Source organism: Anomaloglossus baeobatrachus, chromosome 1 (assembly GCF_048569485.1).
Source record: "Anomaloglossus baeobatrachus isolate aAnoBae1 chromosome 1, aAnoBae1.hap1, whole genome shotgun sequence".
Lineage (NCBI taxonomy): Eukaryota > Metazoa > Chordata > Amphibia > Anura > Aromobatidae > Anomaloglossus > Anomaloglossus baeobatrachus.
The window spans coordinates 262,969,236-262,994,017 of NC_134353.1; the positions used below are offsets into that span (position 1 = coordinate 262,969,236).

General features: G+C 41.9%; 1 protein-coding gene across 1 annotated transcript in view; it reads left to right on the forward strand.

The window, feature by feature from the left end:
• The first annotated feature begins 273 nt into the window (after positions 1–273).
• ELOVL6 (ELOVL fatty acid elongase 6) overlaps positions 274–24,782 on the forward strand; it is a 149,134-nt gene continuing 124,625 nt past the window's right edge. Inside the window, exon 1 of the mRNA XM_075336544.1 lies at positions 274–589. Coding sequence (XP_075192659.1) covers positions 501–589 — 89 coding nt within the window. The 5' untranslated portion in view covers positions 274–500. The remainder of the gene's footprint in view (positions 590–24,782) is intronic.

Consider the following 24,782-nt stretch of genomic DNA (forward strand, 5'->3'; position numbering starts at 1 on the left):
ACTATTTGGTTAAAAACGAATACTGATGTAAAAAACGCACCAATAACTCAACGTGTGCACGGGGCCAAAGAAAAAAAACCTCATGTAGAGGCTTCAAATGGAAAAAGGTAGCATGGGAGGATAATGATTTCAGGATAGCAAACTGAACATGCTGTGGTCCTGTGGGGGGAATAAATAGTGTTGTCATCAGGTTTCTGCACTATTATCATTTCCATGGGTGAGGGTAGACCAGTGCAGGTGCCAGTGAGCGCCGTGCCCAGCGAGGAGGGGTGTCAGGTGCTCCAGCACAGCTAACAGGCGGCGTTAGGACCGCAGCGCTGCAGTGCTGCTGCCAGGGTGGATGCAGAAGAAAGGAGGAGGACGGCTTGTGACCCGGGAGGAGGATAGGGCGAGGAGAGAGCAATGCTAAATCAAGGGTACAGTTAGGCACAGACACCTAGGCTTGGGAGCAGAGGCTCTCCGGAACGCTCGGGCTCTCTCTCCCCAGGTGGCATCCAGCAATGAACATGTCAGTGTTGACTTTGCAGGAATATGAATTCGAGAAGCAGTTTAACGAGAATGAAGCGATCCAGTGGATGCAGGAGAACTGGTAGGTCCTCCTCGTGTATGGCTGGGATCCTAAGGATGGGGAGAGCAGGCCTCCATGGCAGCTCCGGGGGCATGCTGCTGTGCCAGGGCCCTGCTGTATGCAATGAATGGGCAGCGCTATAGGATGCAGCAAGGCTTGGGTAAGAGGGCCTAAGCTGTAATAAGCTAATGGCCAGTAACCCCCAGCCTGCCAGCAGCGCATCCTGTATACAGGCAGATGGGCACTATATTGTGTACTGGGTGCTGCCCATCACACAGGCTGGGGATGCACCTATAGGCTGTGACCTGTGCTGTCCTTCCTCCCTCACAGACATATGTAACACGTGTGATCATCTAATGGAAGAAGCTCAGGTTTGCCATTGTGGCTTTATCCTTCGCCATTGGGTATTATCACATAGTGCTTGTACATACCGGCATTTTTGCAATTTACGGCTCCAATGTGCGCCCGTGGGGGGGCGTGGCCTGGCCGGCTGCAGGGCAGAGCATCCTGACTGCCAGCAGCGGTACTCTGACGTCTGTGACCCCTCACTCACCTGGGGAAGGCAGAGCAACGGGTGAAAAGGAGCCGAGAGGATGTGTCGGAGGTCATCCTAAGATGGCCCTGTCCCTGCTCTCCCGCCACAGCAGGAATGATCCAGGAGGAGCAGTGAATGCCCGGAGACACTGTGGGTACAACACCCCATGCCAACGTCATATAGCAGCGTGGATTACCACACTGGGACAGAGAGAAAGCTCGGCTGGGTGTATGGCCGCACATACAAAGAAATCATTTGGGGGGCCGCATTCTTTTCAGGTCAAAGTGGCATTTTTATTACTACCATATTTTTTTCTATACATCTTTGGATCCCTGCTTTTGAACATGTTCACTCATTTATTATAACACACGCGCACTTTTTTTGTTATATATATATATATATATATATATATATATATATATATAAAATAAATTAAAAATGCCTTTTCTAAATAAATATATATATATATATATATTTATATTTATTTAGAAAAGGCATTTTTAATTTATTTTATTTTTACATTTTATCCCTTTCTTGTAAGTAATATCATTTTACAATTAGCACCATATAGTAATTTTGGCCAACATATTGTGGTAATGTTCCAATCCTGGTCCTCATCTTTTTAGTAATGTTCCAATCCTGGTCCTCATCTTTTTAGTAAGGTTCCCATCCTGATCCTCATCTTTTTAGTAATGTTCCCATCCTGATCCTCATCTTTTTAGTAATTTTCCCATCTTGATCCTCATCTTTTTAGTAATGTTCTCATCCTGGTCCTCATTGTTTTAGTAATGTTCCTATCCTGATCCTCATCTTTTTAGTAATGTTCCAATCCTGATCCTCATCTTTTTAGTAATGTTCCCATCCTGATCCTCATCTTTTTAGTAATGTTCCCATCCTGATCCTCATCTTTTTAGTAATTTTGCCATTTTGATCCTCATCTTTTTAGTAATGTTCTCATCCTGGTCCTCATCTTTTTAGTAATGTTTCCATCCTGATCCTCATCTTTTTAGTAAGGTTCCCATCCTGATCCTCATCTTTTTAGTAATTTTCCCATCTTGATCCTCATCTTTTTAGTAATGTTCTCATCCTGGTCCTCATCTTTTTAGTAATGTTCCTATCCTGATCCTCATCTTTTTAGTAATGTTCCAATCCTGATCCTCATCTTTTTAGTAATGTTCCCATCCTGATCCTCATCTTTTTAGTAATGTTCCCATCCTGATCCTCATCTTTTTAGTAATGTTCCCATCCTGATCCTCATCTTTTTAGTAATGTTCCCATTCTGATCCTCATCTTTTTAGTAATTTTGCCATTTTGATCCTCATCTTTTTAGTAATGTTCTCATCCTGGTCCTCATCTTTTTAGTAATGTTTCCATCCTGATCCTCATCTTTTTAGTAAGGTTCCCATCCTGATCCTCATCTTTTTAGTAATTTTCCCATCTTGATCCTCATCTTTTTAGTAATGTTCTCATCCTGGTCCTCATCTTTTTAGTAATGTTCCCATCCTGATCCTCATCTTTTTAGTAATGTTCCAATCCTGATCCTCATCTCTTTAGTAATGTTCCCATCCGGATCCTCATCTTTTTAGTAATGTTCCCATCCTGATCCTCATCTTTTTAGTAATGTTCCCATTTTGATCCTCATCTTTTTAGTAATGTTCTCATCCTGGTCCTCATCTTTTTAGTAATTTTCCCATCCTGATCCTCATCTTTTTAGTAAGGTTCCCATCCTGATCCTCATCTTTTTAGTAATTTTCCCATCTTGATCCTCATCTTTTTAGTAATATTCTCATCCTGGTCCTCATCTTTTTAGTAATGTTCCCATCCTGATCCTCATCTTTTTAGTAATGTTCCAATCCTGATCCTCATCTTTTTAGTAATGTTCTCATCCTGGTCCTCATCTTTTTAGTAATGTTCTCATCCTGATCCTCATCTTTTTAGTAATGTTCCCATCCTGATCCTCATCTTTTTAGTAAGGTTCCCATCCTGATCCTCATCTTTTTAGTAATGTTCCCATCTTGATCCTCATCTTTTTAGTAATGTTCCCATCCTGATCCTCATCTCTTTACTAATGTTCCCATCCTGATCCTCATCTTTTTAGTAATGTCCCCCATCCTGTTTCCTTTCATGTAGTAATGTGCCCCATTCTGGTCCCTTATTTTATATATTAATATTATTAAATATATTTATATTTATTTAGAAAAGGCATTTTTAATTTATTTTATTTTTACATTTTATCCCTTTCTTGTAAGTAATATCATTTTACAATTAGCACCATATAGTAATTTTGGCCAACATATTGTGGTAATGTTCCAATCCTGGTCCTCATCTTTTTAGTAATGTTCCAATCCTGGTCCTCATCTTTTTAGTAATGTTCCCATCCTGATCCTCATGTTTTTAGTAATTTTCCCATCTTGATCCTCATCTTTTTAGTAATGTTCTCATCCTGGTCCTCATCTTTTTAGTAATGTTCCAATCCTGACCCTCATCTTTTTAGTAATGTTCCCATCCTGATCCTCATCTTTTTAGTAATGTTCCAATCCTGATCCTCATCTTTTTAGTAATGTTCCCATCCTGGTCCTCATCTTTTTAGTAATGTTCTCATCCTGATCCTCATCTTTTTAGTAATGTTCCCATCCTGATCCTCATCTTTTTAGTAAGGTTCCCATCCTGATCCTCATCTTTTTAGTAATGTTCCCATCTTGATCCTCATCTTTTTAGTAATGTTCCCATCCTGATCCTCATCTCTTTAGTAAGGTTCCCATCCTGATCCTCATCTTTTTAGTAATGTTCCCATCTTGATCCTCATCTTTTTAGTAATGTTCCCATCCTGATCCTCATCTCTTTACTAATGTTCCCATCCTGATCCTCATCTTTTTAGTAATGTCCCCCATCCTGTTTCCTTTCATGTAGTAATGTGCCCCATTCTGGTCCCTTATTTTATATATTAATATTATTAAATATATTTATATTTATTTAGAAAAGGCATTTTTAATTTATTTTATTTTTACATTTTATCCCTTTCTTGTAAGTAATATCATTTTACAATTAGCACCATATAGTAATTTTGGCCAACATATTGTGGTAATGTTCCAATCCTGGTCCTCATCTTTTTAGTAATGTTCCAATCCTGGTCCTCATCTTTTTAGTAATGTTCCCATCCTGATCCTCATGTTTTTAGTAATTTTCCCATCTTGATCCTCATCTTTTTAGTAATGTTCTCATCCTGGTCCTCATCTTTTTAGTAATGTTCCAATCCTGACCCTCATCTTTTTAGTAATGTTCCCATCCTGATCCTCATCTTTTTAGTAATCTTCCCATCCTGATCCTCATCTTTTTAGTAATGTTCCCATCCTGATCCTCATCTTTTTAGTAATGTTCCCATCCTGATCCTCATCTTTTTAGTAATGTTCCCATCCTGATCCTCATCTTTTTAGTAATGTTCCCATCCTGATCCTCATCTTTTTAGTAATGTTCCCATCCTGATCCTCATCTTTTTAGTAATGTTCCCATCCTGATCCTCATCTTTTTAGTAATTTTGCCATTTTGATCCTCATCTTTTTAGTAATGTTCTCATCCTGGTCCTCATCTTTTTAGTAATGTTTCCATCCTGATCCTCATCTTTTTAGTAAGGTTCCCATCCTGATCCTCATCTTTTTAGTAATTTTCCCATCTTGATCCTCATCTTTTTAGTAATGTTCTCATCCTGGTCCTCATCTTTTTAGTAATGTTCCCATCCTGATCCTCATCTTTTTAGTAATGTTCCAATCCTGATCCTCATCTCTTTAGTAATGTTCCCATCCGGATCCTCATCTTTTTAGTAATGTTCCCATCCTGATCCTCATCTTTTTAGTAATGTTCCCATTTTGATCCTCATCTTTTTAGTAATGTTCTCATCCTGGTCCTCATCTTTTTAGTAATTTTCCCATCCTGATCCTCATCTTTTTAGTAAGGTTCCCATCCTGATCCTCATCTTTTTAGTAATTTTCCCATCTTGATCCTCATCTTTTTAGTAATATTCTCATCCTGGTCCTCATCTTTTTAGTAATGTTCCCATCCTGATCCTCATCTTTTTAGTAATGTTCCAATCCTGATCCTCATCTTTTTAGTAATGTTCTCATCCTGGTCCTCATCTTTTTAGTAATGTTCTCATCCTGATCCTCATCTTTTTAGTAATGTTCCCATCCTGATCCTCATCTTTTTAGTAAGGTTCCCATCCTGATCCTCATCTTTTTAGTAATGTTCCCATCTTGATCCTCATCTTTTTAGTAATGTTCCCATCCTGATCCTCATCTCTTTACTAATGTTCCCATCCCGATCCTCATCTTTTTAGTAATGTCCCCCATCCTGTTTCCTTTCATGTAGTAATGTGCCCCATTCTGGTCCCTTTCTTGTAGTAATGTGCCTCATCCTGTAGTAATGTGCCCTTCATTGTCCCCTTTTACAAATTTGCCCATGCTGGTGCTCTTCTTGTAGTAATGGCCCCATTCCTGGTCTTCTTGTAGCAATGACCTCATCCTGTAGTAGTGTCCCCAATTGTGACATTCTTCACACACACACACACGCACGCACGCATGCACACACACACACACACACACACACACGCACACACACGCACCTTCTCACCTGCCCTCCATTCCCCATGGTGTCCTCTTCCCTACTTCTTCTGCCCCGTGGCCCCCTTGACATTTGACGGACCGCTGCAATGAGCTTTTTACTTCAGATGAATGATTTGCGGTGCCACGCAGTAACAAGCACTGCAGACAGCTATTCCAATAGCAACCGCCAGCCAATCAAAGGCCAGCAGCTGATGTGTATGATGTCAGCTGCTGGCCTCTGACTGACCGGCGGCTGCTATTGTAATAACTGTGCTGAGGGCTTTCTTCTGTGCAGTGCCGGCAAACCATTCATCTGAAATAAAGAGCTAACTGTGGCAGCCCCTGCATCAGCTGCGATCGTTACAGGGGACACGGGCCTGCGGGCTGCAAGAAGCAGTCTCAAGGGCCTAATGCGACTCACAGGCCACGTGTTTGAGACCCCTGCTCTAGAGCCTGAACCCACACAGTGAAATCTTAGCAGCAATAAATGCCTGCAATACTACTCTGAAGGCTGTGAGTACTCAAATGGGTGATATGAAAGCTCATATATCCTGTATAAAGCGTAAACTGCACACAGTGAATGGGAGAGCTGGAAAGGTGGGTGGGCTTGACTGAGGATAAACTAAGCCCAATATATCTCTACTGATTACCAAAGTCAACGATTTGGAAAATCGTTCTCTCAGAGGCAACCTGTGCCTGGTAGGGGTTCCAGAGAGTGCGGAAGGCTGAAATAGTAAAATAGGAAAGTCCAGCTCAAATGAACTATTTCTTCTTTATTTCTTGAGAATTTCAAGAACACGGGACATCAAAACTTGCACAAAGAAACCGCTATAATGGCATATGCATCAACGCGTTTCTGGTGTCTTTCCACCGTTAATCATGATTAACCCCTTCAGACCCCAGGCGCTTTCCGTTTTTACATTTGGTTTTTTTGCTCCCCTTCTTCCGAGAGCCGTATCATTTTATTATTCCGTCAATCTTGCCATATGAGGGCTTGTTTTTTGCGTGACGAGTTGTACTTTTAAATGAAACCATAAATTTATAGTGTACTGGAAAACAGCAACAAAATTCCAAGTGTGGAAAAACTGCAAAAAAAGTGTGATCGCACAATAGTTTTTGGGATATTTTATTCACCACGTTCACTATATGGTAAAACTGATGTGTGTGTGTGATGCCTGAGGTCGGTGCGAGTTTGTAGACACCAAACATGTATAGGTTTACTTGTATCTAAGGGGTTAAAAAAATTCACAAACTTGTCCAATAAAGTGGCGTACATTTTGCACCATTTTCCGAAACCTGTAGCGTTTTCATTTTTTGGGATTTATGGCTCAGTGATGGCTTATTTTTTGCGTCTCGAGCTGACATTTTTAATGGTACAATTTTTGCGCAGATGCTACGTTTTGATCGCCTATTATTGCATTTTGCGCAAAACTTGTGGCGACCAAAAAACGTAATTTTGGCGTTTGGAATTTTTTTGTTGTTACGCTATTTACCAATCAGATTAATTGATTTTATATTTTGATAGATCGTTCATTTCTGAACGCGGCAATACCAAATATGTGTATATTTTTTATTTTTTTAACCCTTTAATTTTCAATGGGGTGAAAGGGGAGTGATTTGAGCTTTTAGGTTTTTTTTTATTTTTTAAAACTTTTTTTATTTTTTTTTTTAATTTTACTAGTCCCCCTAGGGGGCTATATGAATCAACAATCCGATCGCTCTGCCCTATCTGTAGATTTCAGCTACAAAGCTGAGAACTGCAGATACGCTGCTTTACTCTCAATGCCGGAAGTATGTCGGCACTGAGAGAAAGTGAGTCATGTTAGCTACAGGCGTCATCACATGACCATGGCAACCACCAAAAGTCACGTGGGGGGCGGTGGTAAGTGAAAGTAATGGCCGCACGCATATACATCTCGCTGCCAGACTTTGGCAGCGAGATTTAATGGGTTAAAAGTTGCAGGTGGAAGCGATTCCACTCGTAATTTGCAGGCACACATGTCAGCTGTTAAAAACAGCTGATATGTGCGCGGATCGCCGCAACCTGCCCACGGCAGGGGGCGGGGATTAACCTCACACGATCCATGACGGATATATCCGTCATGGGTCGTGAAGGGGTTAAGGATGGAAAGACACCAGAAACGCATTGATACATACGCCATTATAGCGGTTTCTTTGTGGAAGTTTTGATATCCCGTGTTCTTGAAATTCTCAAGAAATAAAGAAGAAATTGTTCATTTGAGCTAGACTTTCCGGTTTTACTTGTTCGATTATCAGGCAGGGGCAGGGCCTTTGTCCAGTCTTTGCACAGAGAGTGGATGCAGAGATGGTGAGCTGGATTCATTGCTACTATTACATATAGAAGGCTACATCCAGTTAACTTTCTGGAATCGTGGCTGGAAGGCGCCATGGGAAAAGACATTCTTTCCCCGTTTTTTTATTTTGAAAGCGGGCATAGGGTCCCTTCCGCCACCTCCACCTGGGACACCTCCAAGGCCAGCCTATCCTCCTGAAACTCCTACACTACAAAGATAGAGACGCTATTCTTAAGCGGGCTAGAAAACTTCAAGAACTCACCATTGATGGCAACAGGGTCGTTTTTGTCTGGTAAAAGCTTAGTTTAGGCTGGCAGTAGGGGCAATGTAAACATAGCCTAAGATATTGATGACATATTCTGTGTATGTGCAATAAGTGGGCTTTATGGGTTTACACATCTGTATTAATATATAGACTCTCTCAGGACCCCTAGTATACCATTGTGATCCAAGAGAATAAAAAATCGTGGCAATAGTTATTTATTGTCACACAGAGGGTATAACTCATGAGAACTCAAGAGCCCTTTGGTGGGTTTTCATTGTAAAGTGACAAACCAATGGAAGAGACAATCTCACTGGTTGCAGGTGGTAAAAGAAAACAAATATTTATTCCAATGTAATGTTGCAAGTGAAAAAAGGATTAGAAGAGTCCTAAAATCCTTTGCAAGTGGTGTCCATCATATTTTCAATATACCTATATCTAAACATTTGCCATTTTAGTGCATTTTTTTTTCTTTACAAAAATAGTGTGTGTAATCATCAGGACAGGTGAGTGTAGACGTTTCTATGTCTTCAGAGGTCTGACTTACTGGTCACAGCGGTCCAACAATCAGCCCAAGAGTACGTGCTCCTGGCACGGAGCCGATACAACTCCATAATACAGAACCGCACAGGCTCCATTAACTCCTTCTAGACTGTAGAGAATACCACAATTTATATTCTGCTTGATTTATGCATAATCTAACAACAAAAAAAATCCAACAGCATAACATAAGAGGTCTATGGTCATACAATAGGGAACTTGTGCAGCTATGTAAAATAGATGTCATCAAAATGTGAAGTTTCCTAGTTGATGATGACTATGATCAGATGAGTATGGACATCAGTACTGAATGAAGGGTACAGTATTTGTCACGGATGTTAGAAAATCCCAGAGATTGGAAGCACCTATCGTTATCAGACAGTTTCCCGTTTCTACAGCAGCGGGCTCTAGGACCCTGGGAAACTGTCAGTTATTCTTCTCTGCTGCCAGAATCGGACTTCCTTTATAAACCTCACCCTAGGGTGGTTTGAGTGTGGATTATAGTTGTTCCTGGCTGTGGTCATCTCCTCTCGTTGTTCCAGGGATTCCTGTGGTAGCTACTCCTTAGATAACTATCTACCTGGGCTCAGGTGGTAGCATTTGTGTTTCTCTGTATTGTTTATTTTTGTCTCCTTTAGTGGTGTTGACAAGCGCTCGTAGCGCCATCCTTAATTAGGGCCCAGATCAGGGTTTCCCTAGGGTGAGGTATTCCTGCTCGGCGACAGGTGCAGAACCTGTATAGGGTTGGTGAGGGCAGTGAGGGTGATCGGCAGGTTGTTGTCAGGGGTCTCCGCATCCCCCTTTTCCTAGCGATAGGGCATTCTTTTCCCCATCCCTTTGTATTGTACTATATAGCTGGTATAGCTTCTATCCCCAGTTGTGACAGTATTACATAGAACAGTGAAGGTATTGTTTCCTTGAGGCCAAGTTGTCCAACACAATACTAAAAAAAGCTAGTTGTCCAGGCATTATATAAAGTATATATTTGATTTACATGACTCCCAAAGCTCTGGTCAAACCAATTTGGAGCAGAAATATTCTGATTTCATTGGGCACATGCTGGTTTGAAGAAGTTCCTGCCTTCCTCTAGCTCAGTGTTGCCCAACTCCAGTCCTCAAGTGCCACCAACAGTGTGTATTTTCAGGATTTCCTTAGCATTGCGCAATGATGGAATCAGCACCTGTGCAATACTTAGGAAATCCTGAAAATATACACTGCTGATGGCTCTTTAGGACTAGAGTTGGGGAACCATGCTCTAACTGATAGATTGTTGCCAGAAACCAATCGTCCATTAACTCACAATGTCGGAAAATTTTGTCAAAACCCATGATATAAGGGCACTTTGTGAATATACAAAGTTCTACATTGAACTGAGACATATCTCTTATTTGGGGCTCATAACAGAAATAGGTGTGAAATTCAATCATATTCTCTCAAACCCCAAAAATAAGTATAGAACATGGTAGGCTTTTATTAGAATCAATATACAGAAGCATTTTTTTTATTAAAACCAGTCCCTCAATAGTGTTCTTATACAATTTTATGCTTTCTATTTTATATTGTTACTTCTGATGTAATTCTTCAAGGGATAAATCTTCACTTTATACTGGATTTTGCCCATGTATAGGTCTCAATAATGTTCCATTTTATATAATGCCTTATTTATTATATTCTTTGTGTACAGTGCATGGTTTACTGCTTTTAATCCTTTTTTTGTATTGTTATATATTAATCACAATGATATCCTATATTTTTAACTTTTGATATTTTCTGATACATTTTCACTACCTTTCTTTTGTCTACTTTGTAAGTGATTTGTTACACTGCTGAGAATGGCAGCAATAGCAGCTATTTCTTCTCTAAATTACGGTATTTTCACAAAGAAGTTTTGAAATGAACCTGCTCTAAAACATTAGACTATTAGCACCGCTCCAGTATTTTTATTTATTGCAGTGCTAGAGTGGTGCTTCATCCCCTGTCCCCTGTCCTATACTTACTCCCCTTCCGGCAGCTTCATCTTCTATTGCTGTCACTCCGGTCGGTCTCGGCGCTTAGTGACTTGGCTGCTGCTCCAGTGTCTCATGGAGCGCGCCGGTGGTAAAAACTAAATACAACTCTATGAGAGCCTCATTCTAGCCTCTTTCTGGTTCTCATTGAGTGCTTGTGATGTAAGCCAGCCAGACAGAAGTTACAGTCACAAGATGGCGCCAAGGGACCTGAGCTGCGTCGGTAAAAGGTGAAGACGCCAGAAGGTGAATATATGACAGGGGGCTTACATTTAACGTGATACGTCAGCGCTGAAAAAAAACCAAAACAAAATGCTGGAGGGTTGCAAATCTGCTTCAAAAACCATGTAAAACAACTGTGAACATACCCTTAAGGCCCCGTTACACGCAACGACGTATCTAACGATATATCGCCGGGATCACAGATTCCATAACGCACATCCGGTATCATTAGCGACGTCGTTGCGTGTGACACCAACGAGCGTCCGTTAACGATGGAAAATACTCACCATATCGTTGACACGTCGTTCATTTTCCAAAAATCGTTGATTGTTGCAGGACGGAGGTTTTTCGTCGTTCCCGAGGCAGCACACATCGCTACGTGTGACACCTCAGGAAAGACGAACTACAGCTTACCTGCGGCCACCGGCAATAAGGAAGAAAGGAGGTGGGCGGGATGTTACGGCCGCTCATCTCCGCCCCTCCGCTTCTATTGATGCCGCTGTGACACGGCACGAACTGCCCCCTTAGAAAGGAGGCGGTTCGCCGGCCACAGCGATGTTGCTAGGCAGGTAAGTCTGTGTGATGGCTCCTAACGATATTGTGCGCCACGGGCAGCGATTTGCTGTGACGCACAAACGACGGGGGCGGGTACGCCCGCTAGTGATATCGCTGCGTGTGACGGGGCCTTTAGTCCTCGCTTCATCATTTGAGGTTTTTTATGTCCCTTTTTTTGTCTTGTGTATCTGTTGCCATTTTTGCGCCAGATTTTTCAAAAAGTCGCACAACATTAAATTTTGTGCAAAGTCAAATATATATATTTTTTTAACTTTAACAATTTTTGTAACTTTTCAGCGCAAAATGTCAAATGTTTTACAACATGTCACCCAAAAAATGTGGACTACATAAAATCACTTAAGGGGGAACTGGAATACATTTGCAACAAATTTTGCAACTTTTCTAAAAGTTGCAAATGATGAATCAGGTGAAAATATCTAGAAAACACTACGGGCATGTGCGCACGTGTGCATATTGCATGTAATTACGCTGCGTCTAGCACCGCAGCGTAAATGCACGCATCCTGCGTCCCTAGCACAATCTATGAAGATTGTGGATAATTAGTGCGCACAATGCTTTTTTGAACGCAGCGATTTGGATGCTGAAATTTTAATCCAAATCCGTGCGTTCAAAAATGCAGCATATCACTCCTTTCGTGCGCTTTTGATCTGCTCACACTCTGTCTATGGGAGAGGCAGCATCCAAAGCGCATGAAATCGGCATCTATTTTGCTAGGTGGTGACCACACCTCCCTGACGAAGGCCACGTTGCGAAACACGTGTTGGTTTGGCGTTGGCACGGGAGCGGGACATGACTACAGGTAGATCCCTCTCACCACCTCTTCTATTCATTTAACCTTATGCTTGGGTATTGACCCTTTATTATCTTCCACCACATTTACTATGTATTAACATTTGGACATGAGTTATTCATAATGATTTTTGCACTACTCGATTGCACTTTATTACCAATATTAGTTTTCATGTTACAAATCCTGCACTTTACTTTGTGTACGGCTATTTATTGTTTACATACGGTACATCCACTTGAATTTATAGATTTATATTTATTACATACCTCATTGATATTTTGCACTATAGTCCAGCACTTTACTCAGTGCATGTGACTATTTATTGTATTTATCTTATTTATATCTATTTATTCACTGTCACTGTTTGCTGCATTTTGTGCAATCCTGTGCTGCTTGTATATTTATTTACCATTTGATACATATACATCATCTTATCCATATAATATATATATATTTTATACTATTTGTGGTGAAACTATTTACATATATTTTTTTGAGATATTTTTTGTGATTTTGTAAATTTTTCTTGTCCCCTGTCGTGCTATCTTTTTGTGCAAATTTGCACTTTTAATCATAATTTTAACTATTTATTAATAAAACCTGTTTTATTATGATCATTTGTGTATTGGCTATATGTTTATAGGGTTACAATGTGTGCACAGGCCCTTAAGGCTATGTGTCCACGGGGACAGTGTCCTGCGGATATATCCGCAGGACATTCCGCAGGTGCTCCCAGGAAACAGTACCACAACTTTTGTCTGTTCCCATGCTGCGGAATATCCTGCGGATGTGGTGCGGGCATTCTGCATTGAGGATACAGTACCATGGCTTCGGCACTGCAGCCTCAATGCAGAACAAGTGCTGCACTGATCGGGGGAGTTCATACTTACCTCCATCATGCAGTACCTCGCTTTCCGGCAGCCGGGTCACTCAGCGTCTGCAGGAGAAGGTGGGCGGGCCTGAACTAGCTCCGGCTGTCACATGACCAGAGCTCGTGCAGGCTCCGCCCACCTCTTCCTTCCAGTACCTGGATTCACCACGCTCCTGTACACCGGACGGAGAAAGTGACTCCGGTGAGGCAGGTAAGTATATGGGACCCTGCGAAGAAATCTGCAACAATAATTGACATTCTAGAAAAAAAAAAAAACAAGGAGAAAATTGTGGAAAAATAATTGACATTCTGCAGATTTTTCCGCACGAAAATCCGCACGATTTCCGCTGCGGAAAAATCCGCAGCGTGGGCACAGCATTTCCCAAATGCCATAGAAATGGCTGGGGAGTAGCTGTGCTGCAGATTTCTGGAAAATACGCGGCTTTTCCGCAGCGTTGGCACATAGCCTAAGGGTCTCAGAAATTAGTTACACAAGCTAAATTCATTTTTTTTTTTTTTTTTACAAATATCTGAATTTTTTTCACCGCTTAAATACAAGAAACTATGTCTGTTTGGTATCACCATAAGGGTATGTGCGCACATTGCGTTCTGGCGTGACAAATAAAACACAGTATTTTGAATGCATTTTGAATGGAGAATTTATGTGTTCTGGATGCTGCCTCTACCATAGACAGAGTGGGAAAAGCATCCAAAACGCACAATAGAAGTGACATGTGACGCATTAATTTTGTAAAAAATTTGGCATCCAAAACGCTGCGTTTCAAAACGCAATGTGCGCATGGAATTTGCTTAATTCTCATAGACTTTGCTGGGACGCAGAACGCATGCGTTCAAAACGCTGCGTAAATGCATGAAAAAACGCAACGTGCGCACAGACCCTTATTGCACTGACTTGGAGAATCATACTGCCATGTCACCTGTATTATATAATGCTGTAAACACAAATCTTAAAAATTGTAAAAAGAAAGTATCAATGCTTGCTGAAGGTAAATTCCATCTCCTTTGCCAAAAAAAATGATCGTCTGGCATGTTCCTTCTTCTTTTATACAAGATTTTAATCAGCTGCATTGTACAGTTCTGGCCGAAAGTTTTGACACTGACATTTTCTGCTTCAATGTTTTTAGATCTTTCAGTCAGATGTTAATATGATTACAGAGGTACAATTCTAAGCACGTCACACGTTTTCATACTTTTAGTGACAAATACATCGTTTATGCAAAGAGTAAATATTTACAGTATTCACCCTTATTTTTCAAGATTTCGGCATATTATCCTGGCATATCAGCTTCTAGGCCAAATCCTGACTGATGACATTGACAACCCATTCTTGTATAATCAGTGCTTAAAGTTTTTTTTTTTACAATTTTTTTTGTCCACCTACTTTTTGAGGATTGACTTATGGATCTCAAATACCAAGCAACACCATGGATACTACAGTCGTAGACAAGTTTTGAGACTCACACAAATATTGGTTTTCAGAAAGTTTGCTGCTTTCGTGTTTTCAGATCTTTTAGTCAGATGTTTCTGTGGTTCCGTACAATTAGAAGTTTTAAACTTTTATCGACAAATCAAGTTTATGCAAGGTTTCAATATCATCCACATCTTGACTGGTGACAGCCCATTCTTGCCTAATGAAGTTTATCACAATTTCTGTGTTTTTGTTTGTCCACCAACTATAGGAGGATTGACCACAGGTTCTAATTTGATTTGGAGAGCTTCCAGGCCATGGATCCAAATTTGCAATGTTTTGTTCACCGCACCATTTAGTTATCACTTTTGACATCATGCTGGAAAAAACATTGTTCATCACCAAATTAGTTCTGGATCGGTCGGAGACGTTGCTTTTGGAGGATGTTTAGACACCAATCTTTATTTATGGTATTCTTTGCTCATGGAAAATTTGTGAGTGAGCTCAATCCCTTGGATTAAACCCAACCCCACACATGGATGGTCTCAGGGTGCTTTACTGCTGGTATGACCCAGAACTCATGGTAGCGCTCACATTTTTTCTCTGTCCCAAACAGTCTGATGGTGGCTTTTTCAGAGAAAATAACCTCAGTTCTTTGCAGTCCTATCCCTGTACTTCCTGCAAAATTTCAGTCTATTCTTGATGTTTATCTTGGAGAGATTTGGCTTCTTTGCTGCCCTTATTGACACCAATGCAGCTTCCAGAATCCTTTGCCTAGCCTTGCAACTGCCTGCTGCCACTCCTGAGTCGGCTCTGCACTTGTTTTGAACTGATCCCATCACTGAATCCTCTTTAGGAGAAGGACCTGGCATTTGCTGGACTTTCTTGGTGCCCAGCAACCTTCTTCACAGCAACTGACCTCTCTTTTTGAAGAACCAATTGATGGATGATTTAGGGGCAATCTTACAAGCAGCAATGTTCCTGCTTGTAAAGCCCTTCGGATGCAAAGAAATGATAACGGCACATTTTCTTGCAGGTAATCACGGTTAGGCCGGCTTCTCACTTGCGATTTTCTCGCAGTAGTGCAATGTGAGAAATTCTCGCATTGCACTCGGACACATGTTAATCAATGAGGCAGCTCCCATCTGCTATTTTTTTCTCAGTCCAAATCAAACTGAGAAACAAATCGCAGCATGCTGACTTTTGGCGAATTTCTTGCACAAGTCTCTCCAATGCAAGTCTATGGGTGCATACGGACCATCCTAGTGACAGGCGTTTTTCACAATAGATTTCACGCATGTAGCAGAGAACAATGTAAATGCTTATGTACATAACATTACATGAGTAGCAGCTGCTGAGGGTAAAAACTGATTGCACACTGACAGCACACTGATGACTAGTGAACTAAAATCGGTCGACTTTTTTTCCTGCTACTCGGACCGATTTTACACGCATAAATGTGATTCCAGCCTTAAAGGTACTCTGTCAGCACAGAATGACTTTACTTAATGGTGGAGCTAGTCATTTAAATACACCTTTTCACCTGTTTGTTTTCACTCAATCTCCACCCTCACCTCTTCTTTGAGTCACAGTTCTGTCTTCATAAAGTCAGAGAAGGGAGGAGATAAATGTGAAACAAGCAGGTGGGAGGGTGTAATTAAATGATTAGCCCCGCCATGATGCACCAAGCGCCTGAACTTGGTTTGAACAGTCATTCTGTGCTGAGAGAGGTCCTTTAACAGAAGAAGTCAATAATTCAAGCACCTTTCCCCTTTTAAAGCAACAGGTCTGCTATTATAATTCAGTCAGCATGACAGAGTGATGTCAGCTAACTTGTCCTCATTAAGACTTGCTCCGGAAATAGGGCTCTTTTATATGTCTGCAATTTGTTCCTATGTTAGATCACACTATATGGACTGGCCTCGGCTCTCCCGACCCGAGCGTGACAGCTTCATATACTTGAAGCTCCCACGATCAGGTCGGAGGCCAGTCCATGCATTATAATTCAACATCAAACAAAACTGCATGGACATGTGAAAAAGCCCTTACCCAGAAGAGCACTGAAATGATGTAAGCAGGTCACTTTATGTCAGGGCTGAAAATGATTTTTTCATGGCAAAGAATAACTATGAAATATTTTTTGCAATTCATCTGATCGCTCTTCATAACAATTTAGAGTGAAAAGGAACCTGTCACCAGGTTTTTCCCTTATGAGCTGCTCCTCCATCTTAGGCGATCGCTGTCCTCCCGCTCAGCCCCGACTGCATGACGTGTCCTGCAGATCAGAGTACTGTAGTGCACAAGCGTGGGCGGTCTTTGACCTTTCCTTGCGCCTGCGCATTTCAGTACTTTGCTCTGCCCTCAGCAAGGCCTATCATAGTGCGCAAGAGCACAACGAAGGTCTCTGTGTGAATGACGCAGGACACGTCATGCCGACGGAGCTGAGCAGGAGGCTGGTGATCACCTAAGATGGAGGAGGCGCCGAAGTGAGAGCAGCGACACCCGTCGGACTGGACCGCCCCCCAGGTGAGTATAATAAAGGTGTTTTTTACATTGTACAGAGCGACCTGGGCTCTTGTATACAGTATTCTAGAATGCTGCATACAAAAGTACACTGGTGGTGGTGGTGCTTGCAGCTCATAGGGAAAAAACGTCATGACAGGTTGCCTAAATTGCCACTATAAAAACTGAAACAGGAAAAAGCAACAGTGTCTTTAATCCCTTTCTGACCGGGCAATGTTCCTTTTTTGAGCTTTTGTTTTTTCCTTCCTTTCTTTCTATAGCCATTGTTTTTTTCATTTTGTGTCGACATAGCCGTATGAGAGCCGTATGTTTTTTACGGGATGAGTTGCAGTTTTGACTGACACCATAGATTTTACCATTCAGTGTACTGAAAAACTAGTAAAGCAATTTTTTGGGGTGTTTTTATGGCGTTCATTTTGCTGTAAGGCTATGTGCGCACGTTGCGTCGGAGTACCTGCAGTTTATTCTGCACGTTTTCCTTCCCTTGGTTTTTGACCAAATGGCTTTTGACCATTTTTTAGCGCTAAAAACGCATGCGTATTTACCGCGTTTTCAGCGCTTTTTACCTGCGTTTTCACCTGCGTTTCTGCAGATGCGTTTTGTAGATCAAGACACTGAGAAATAAAGTTGAAATAGTCAAAAAGAATGAAAAAAGAGGAAAAAAAGTAAAAATTAACTTTTAATAAAACTATGAAAAATTATCAATTTTAATGAAATAATAGTGGTTATGCACATTTTAACTGGAAAATAGGTAAAGTTTATTATTTTTTAGCATTTAAATTTTCGGTTATTTGTGTGTAAAGGAACATTAGAACCCTTTAATTTTTGGCCAGAAAAGCATGCGTTTTTGGAGCCAAAAACGCAGTGGAAAAGCAGGTAAAAAGCATGAAAAAGGCAGGAATTGTGGTTTTGGTTGCATTTTGCCATTTCTCATTGACTCCAATGTTAAGGAAACGCTGCAGAAATGGCAAAAACAACTGACATGCTGCTTCTTTTTCAGCATGGTTTTTGACCCAAAATATGCAAATTAAACGCTGCAGAAAAAAAACAAAGTGCAGACAGGATTTCCGCTTTTCCCATAGACTTTGCTGGAAAACAAAAACGCATGCGTTTTAGCGCAAAAACGCTGCCGCTAAAAACGCTGCGGAAATGCGGTAAAAAACGCAACGTGCGAACATAGCCTAAAGGTGACATAACAACATGATTCTTCAGTTCAGTATAATTACATGGATTCCAAACCTATGTAGTTTTTACATTTAAATGGTGAAAAAAAAATGTTTTTGTCATGGCAGACTATTTTGATTATAATATATTAGGGGACATTTCACTTTTTTTTTCTCTTTACAGATTTTACTTATTAGATTAGTTTCAATAGATTTTAATATATAAGATGTGTACGGATGCAGCAATACCAAAAAGGTCTATTTTTACTTAGCATTATTAATGGGGGGCAATAGAGGTGATTCAAATGATCAGCTTGTGGCTCAGTTCCCAGGAGGACTAAGGTGGCATAGATTGATGGCATTCAGATTGGTATTTAAATGGTTAAATTACATCAACAAGAGCAAGCTCTGGTCACTGAAATTACAGGCCAATGCCAGCTGGGTACCACAGCCATCATCTCTCTGGTATTGTGCGTGCTTAGGTCCTAAGCTTACTCCATACATGTGGACCCGACATAGGATGGAACTATTAAATTTTATGTTGGGAAGTGGTTACGCGCAGTGAGTGTTCCACTTTGCTTGAACTGTTAAAATCAGCAGTGCAGGTGAATAAATGTAGTATTTGCTCTACATGGTAATATAGCTTGAAAAGAGTCTCCAATAAAGTAAAGTTTGTTGCTTTAGTAATGAAGCAGTATTTGCCCCAACACATTGGTGGAAGCCTGAAGTGGAAAGAACAGATACACAGATGACAGAACAAGACGAAGCGTATTATTATTATTATTATTATTTATTATTATAGCGCCATTTAGTCCATGAGCCTTTACATATGAAAGGGGTATACATAATAGGGGCAAGTACAATAATCATAAACAATACAAGGCACAGACTGGTACAGGAGGACAGAGGTCCCTGCCCGTGAGGGCTCACGGTCTACAAGGTATGGATGAGGATACAGTAGGTGAGAGTAGAGCTGGTCGTGCGGTGCTATATCAGACTGAGGGTTACTACAGATTGTAGGCTTGTCGGAAGAGGTGGGTCTTCAGGTTCCTTTTGAAGCTTGTCAAGGTAGGCGAGAGTTTGATATGTTGTGGCAGAGCATTCCAGAGTATGGGGGAGGCACGGGAGAAATCTTGGATGCAATGGTGGGAAGAGGAGATGAGAGGGGAGTAGAGAAGGAGATCTTGTGAGGATCGAAGGCTATGTGCAGGTAAGCACCGGGAGACTAGGTCAGAGATGTAGGGAGGAGACAGGTTGTGGATGGCTTTGTATGTCATGGTTAGGGGTTTGAACTGGAGTCGTTGGGCAATGGGAAGCCAGTGAAGGAATTGGCAGAGAGGAGAGGTCGGGGAGTAGCGGGGTGGGGGGTGGGGTGGGGTGGATTAGCCGGGCAGCATAGTTTAGAATAGATTGTAGGGGTGCGATACTGTTAGAAGGGAGGCCACATATTGCCTTAATCCCATACCTGCTCAATCAAAAGTCCATATAATGTTCAGAAGTACACTATAAATTAAAGAAATTACATACTCTCTTGGATGTTATAACAGAAAGAGAACCTGCATTTGTAAGGTGTTAAATATATGATGCCCATGCATATATACACTTCTCTATGCAGATGTGTATGAGTACTGAATTTTCTACTGTCTTTAGATTTTTTCCACTTGTATCCACTTCGATGTTGAATCAGGATTTGCTGCTGACATTCCTCACCAGATCCCAAGTCCTGCAGTTGGAGTTAGTATGGATCTATAATATTCATTCTGTTAGTTTCACCACACTTTTCTATAAAAGCTTTATAAACACATTTTTTGCCCCCTCCTATCCATGGGCCTGTACTGCGGCCTGATGTGTCCCGATTTCATAGGGAAGCAAATGAAATCATGGAATGTAGCATGACATGATGCCATATTACGATGCATTGCTTCTAGGCAGGGACACAAAGCTGGAGGTGGTATATGGAGTGACAAGTGCTCCATAATTCAGGACCGCGGGGACTTTGAGGGCTGTTGTACTGGCTGCAGGACTTTGCCATGTACATGAGACCTAAGGATTCATGGTTTTCATTGTGATCTCTACATTAAATATGAAGTGTACAGATTGATTGGGACTGTACTGTAAACAGATATATTTTAGTTTTTTCTTAAATTAGAGCAATTATTTTACATTGAAATAATTTTTTTTGTTGCCTCAACTAAATAATTAATTTGTAGCCTTTTCCAGCTGTATTCATCTGGGTTTATAAATCATCTGGGTATTGATTTTCCCTGGTAAACAGTCTTTACTAATTAAAAAGAAATATTCTAACTACATGCTCCACAGGATGATGTGTTTTGTGCTAAACTAATTGGCCTCATACAAATATGTCTGAAACTAGGCGAGATATGTCATAAATATCATACTTTTATGCACTTTTATCTTCTTGCTGTCAGCTGAGCTTGGTACAGCAGGGAGAATCATACATGTACACTATAGAGTCACAGATTGCATTTTGATGTTAAAAATGCTCTGAATTATGAATCTCTTGTGAAGAACTATGTGTTTCTATGGTAACAGACTACAAACAATCTTTGTAGTCTTTTTCCGCAGTCATATTGCCAGTCATAACTCCATGGTATGAAATGGAGTAAGTAGCAGGGGAGAATGCCTAACGGATCAAACTACAGTTTAGGCCTTATTCATACATTTGTGTGCACCGTACATGCTGTATCCATTTTTTTAACGTATACAGCACGCACCCATTAAAATCTATGATGATATTGACATGTTCTTGTTTTTTCACGGACTGTGTGCCCATGCAGATCTCAGAGACATAGATTCATGTTCATTTTTTCTGGTATCTTGGATGAAAAGGGAAAGTCTATGTCAGTGAAAAATACATACAACACACGGACGTGCCATCCGTGTGCTGTCTGTATATAACATTGGAAAAGATAGGAAAAGTTTATTTATTTCTTCTATCCATGCCTGAAATACACTGGTGACACACTGATGACACACTGATGGTAAAAATGGAGACACAGACCGTACACTGATGACACAATGATGGTAAAAATGGAGACACAGACCGTACACTGATGATAAAAATGGAGACCGTACACTGATGACACACTGATAGTAAAAATGGAGACACAGACGGTACACTGGTGACACACTGATGATAAAAATGGAGACACGGACGGTACACTGGTGACACACTGATGATAAAAATGGAGACACGGACGGTACACTGGTGACACACTGATGATAAAAATGGAGACACGGACGGTACACTGATGACACACTGATGATAAAAATGGAGACACAGACCGTACACTGATGACACAATGATGGTAAAAATGGAGACACAGACCGTACACTGATGACACACTGATGGTAAAAATGGAGACACGGACGGTACACTGATGACACAATGATGGTAAAAATGGAGACACAGACCGTACACTGATGATAAAAATGGAGACCGTACACTGATGACACACTGATAGTAAAAATGGAGACACGGACGGTACACTGGTGACACACTGATGATAAAAATGGAGACACGGACGGTACACTGGTGACACACTGATGATAAAAATGGAGACACGGACGGTACACTGATGACACACTGATGATAAAAATGGAGACACAGACCGTACACTGATGACACAATGATGGTAAAAATGGAGACACAGACCGTACACTGATGACACAATGATGGTAAAAATGGAGACACGGACCGTACACTGATGACACAATGATGGTAAAAATGGAGACACGGACCGTACACTGATGATAAAAATGGAGACATGGACCGTACACTGATGATAAAAATGGAGACCGTACACTGATGACACACTGATAGTAAAAATGGAGACACGGACGGTACACTGGTGACACACTGATGATAAAAATGGAGACACGGACGGTACACTGATGACACACTGATGATAAAAATGGAGACACGGACGGTACACTGATGACACACTGATGATAAAAATGGAGACACGGACGGTACACTGATGACACACTGATGATAAAAATGGAGACACGGACGGTACACTGATGACACACTGATGATAAAAATGGAGACACGGACGGTACACTGATGACACACTGATGATAAAAATGGAGACACGGACGGTACACTGATGACACACTGATGATAAAAATGGAGACACGGACGGTACACTGATGACACACTGATGATAAAAATGGAGACACGGACGGTACACTGATGACACACTGATGATAAAAATGGAGACACGGACGGTACACTGATGACACACTGATGATAAAAATGGAGACACGGACGGTACACTGATGACACACTGATGATAAAAATGGAGACACGGACGGTACACTGATGACACACTGATGATAAAAATGGAGACACGGACGGTACACTGATGACACACTGATGATAAAAATGGAGACACGGACGGTACACTGATGACACACTGATGATAAAAATGGAGACACGGACGGTACACTGATGACACATCGATGGTAAAAATGGACACAAAAACGGTACACTGATGATACATTGATGGCAAATACAGACACAGAGACTGTACACTGACACACTCAGCATACATTGAGCCAAAATACTGATGACACCAATACCATTTTATCACGTACGGGCTTAAACATGATGGTGTGAATGAGATCTTGTAGTCAGTAACCATGGAGATACATAAGTCTGTATAGGAGCTAAGGACATAAAATGGATACTTTAATGAATTATATAAATTGCTTAAGTTTTTCTTATGTTAAATGAAATAAATTAATTTGGCTGAGGATATTTGCATTAAATTGAAGTATCTTATTAACAATATTGGGCACTGGCTCCACCAGTGGAATGTGACTTTCTGGCAATGTTTTTGGATTCAATCCTTTAGGGCTCTTCTCCACTGGCGTTTTTTTTCTCCAAAACCCATCGCCTGGAAAAACGGATTGCAATCTGTCAAAGGGTTTCATATGATGCAGTCTCCATTTCCCCGTTTTTTTCAGACTCTACACGGGCTCTCCTTGAAATCGCAGCATGCTGCGATTTGATGCCATTCTCAGCTCTCTCACCCCCATGCAATCCTATGGGGGTGAGAAAAAAGTCAGAATCCGGGTGGCATGCGCATGTCACACGGATCCTGACACTTGCATACCGCATCAGACTGGCTACCGGAGGAATCTCCTGTAAAACCAGTCCTGGCCGCGGTTACCTGCACTGAACCCCGGAGCTGTCCCCTGAGCTTCAGAGTGCAGTCTGAACAGCGAGCGCCGAGTGACTGATTCCCCGGCGACTGCTGTTCAGGTCAGCACAGCTGCAAACAGATCAGGCAGAGAAATTAATCTCTCCCTCTTCTCCGCACCTGTGAGCTGATCACATGATGAGATCACAGTAGAATGACACTCTGATCACTCTCGCAGCAGAGCAGGAGCTGAGTGCCATTAGCATCTCACATCAGATGTATGCCGCCCCAGCAGTGGATCAAACCGCTCAGATCCGGGATAGTGTCCATTCATGGCTCGATGGTCTTCGGACCCGGGGGCTTAGGGACCACACTCTAAGGTAAAAGGGGGATATTTACAGGGGAGTTATAGTTCGTGACGCCACCCGTGGTGTGCGGTAATTGGGAGTACCGCCACTGCCATTGGGAGTACACGGGGTGATGGAGTGGGGCAGCAAGGTGTCGGTGCCCTGCACGGGTAGGGGTAGGCCCCGGGACTCTGGATGGTGGTACTCGGTGCCGTGAAGGGGGAAAATCACTCAGGTACTGACTCAGCAAATAAGCAGACGCTGACAACCGGGTAAACCAAGTCTCTGGGTGCCGCTGCCTCTCAAAGGGGAGCTCGTCCGAGTCCCGTCCCCTGCATTGCTGCCTGGTGATCTGTGACCTGCCTCCTGGCACAAAGTTTAAATTCACCGTAGTGGCCCAGTAGTCTGAAACTTGCCGGGCCCCGCTCCCCACTGTGGCTAAGTGTGGGAGCCTGCTCTCAGGGCTCACGCTTGGGATTTCAGTGGGCCGCTTGATTGGAAAGCCCTATCCCCCTCGTTGCGCTGGAGCTAGTGGGAACAGTCCATAAAGGCTCTGTTTTCCGCAGGTTAATTGCCGGGTTGCCTGAAGCTTCTCCCTGACCTATGGTCCGTGTACCCCGCCGTGCCTTCGGTCCCGGACCAGTGATAGGACCAGGCTGCTGACCGTCCTCTTTGACAGGTCCAGGCACCTAGCCTCAATCCCCTGCAACTGGGGGTCCGACTCCTGTAGGTCCAGACCACAGTCTGCAACCTAGTCAGCTTCTCCTGGGAGCCACTACTCCCAGCTTCCTCTGAGCGCCTCACTCACCGGGAGCTACTTCTGTTCTCCTTTTTTTACTACACTCCTCACCTCCCCATCCTGACCCGTAGGT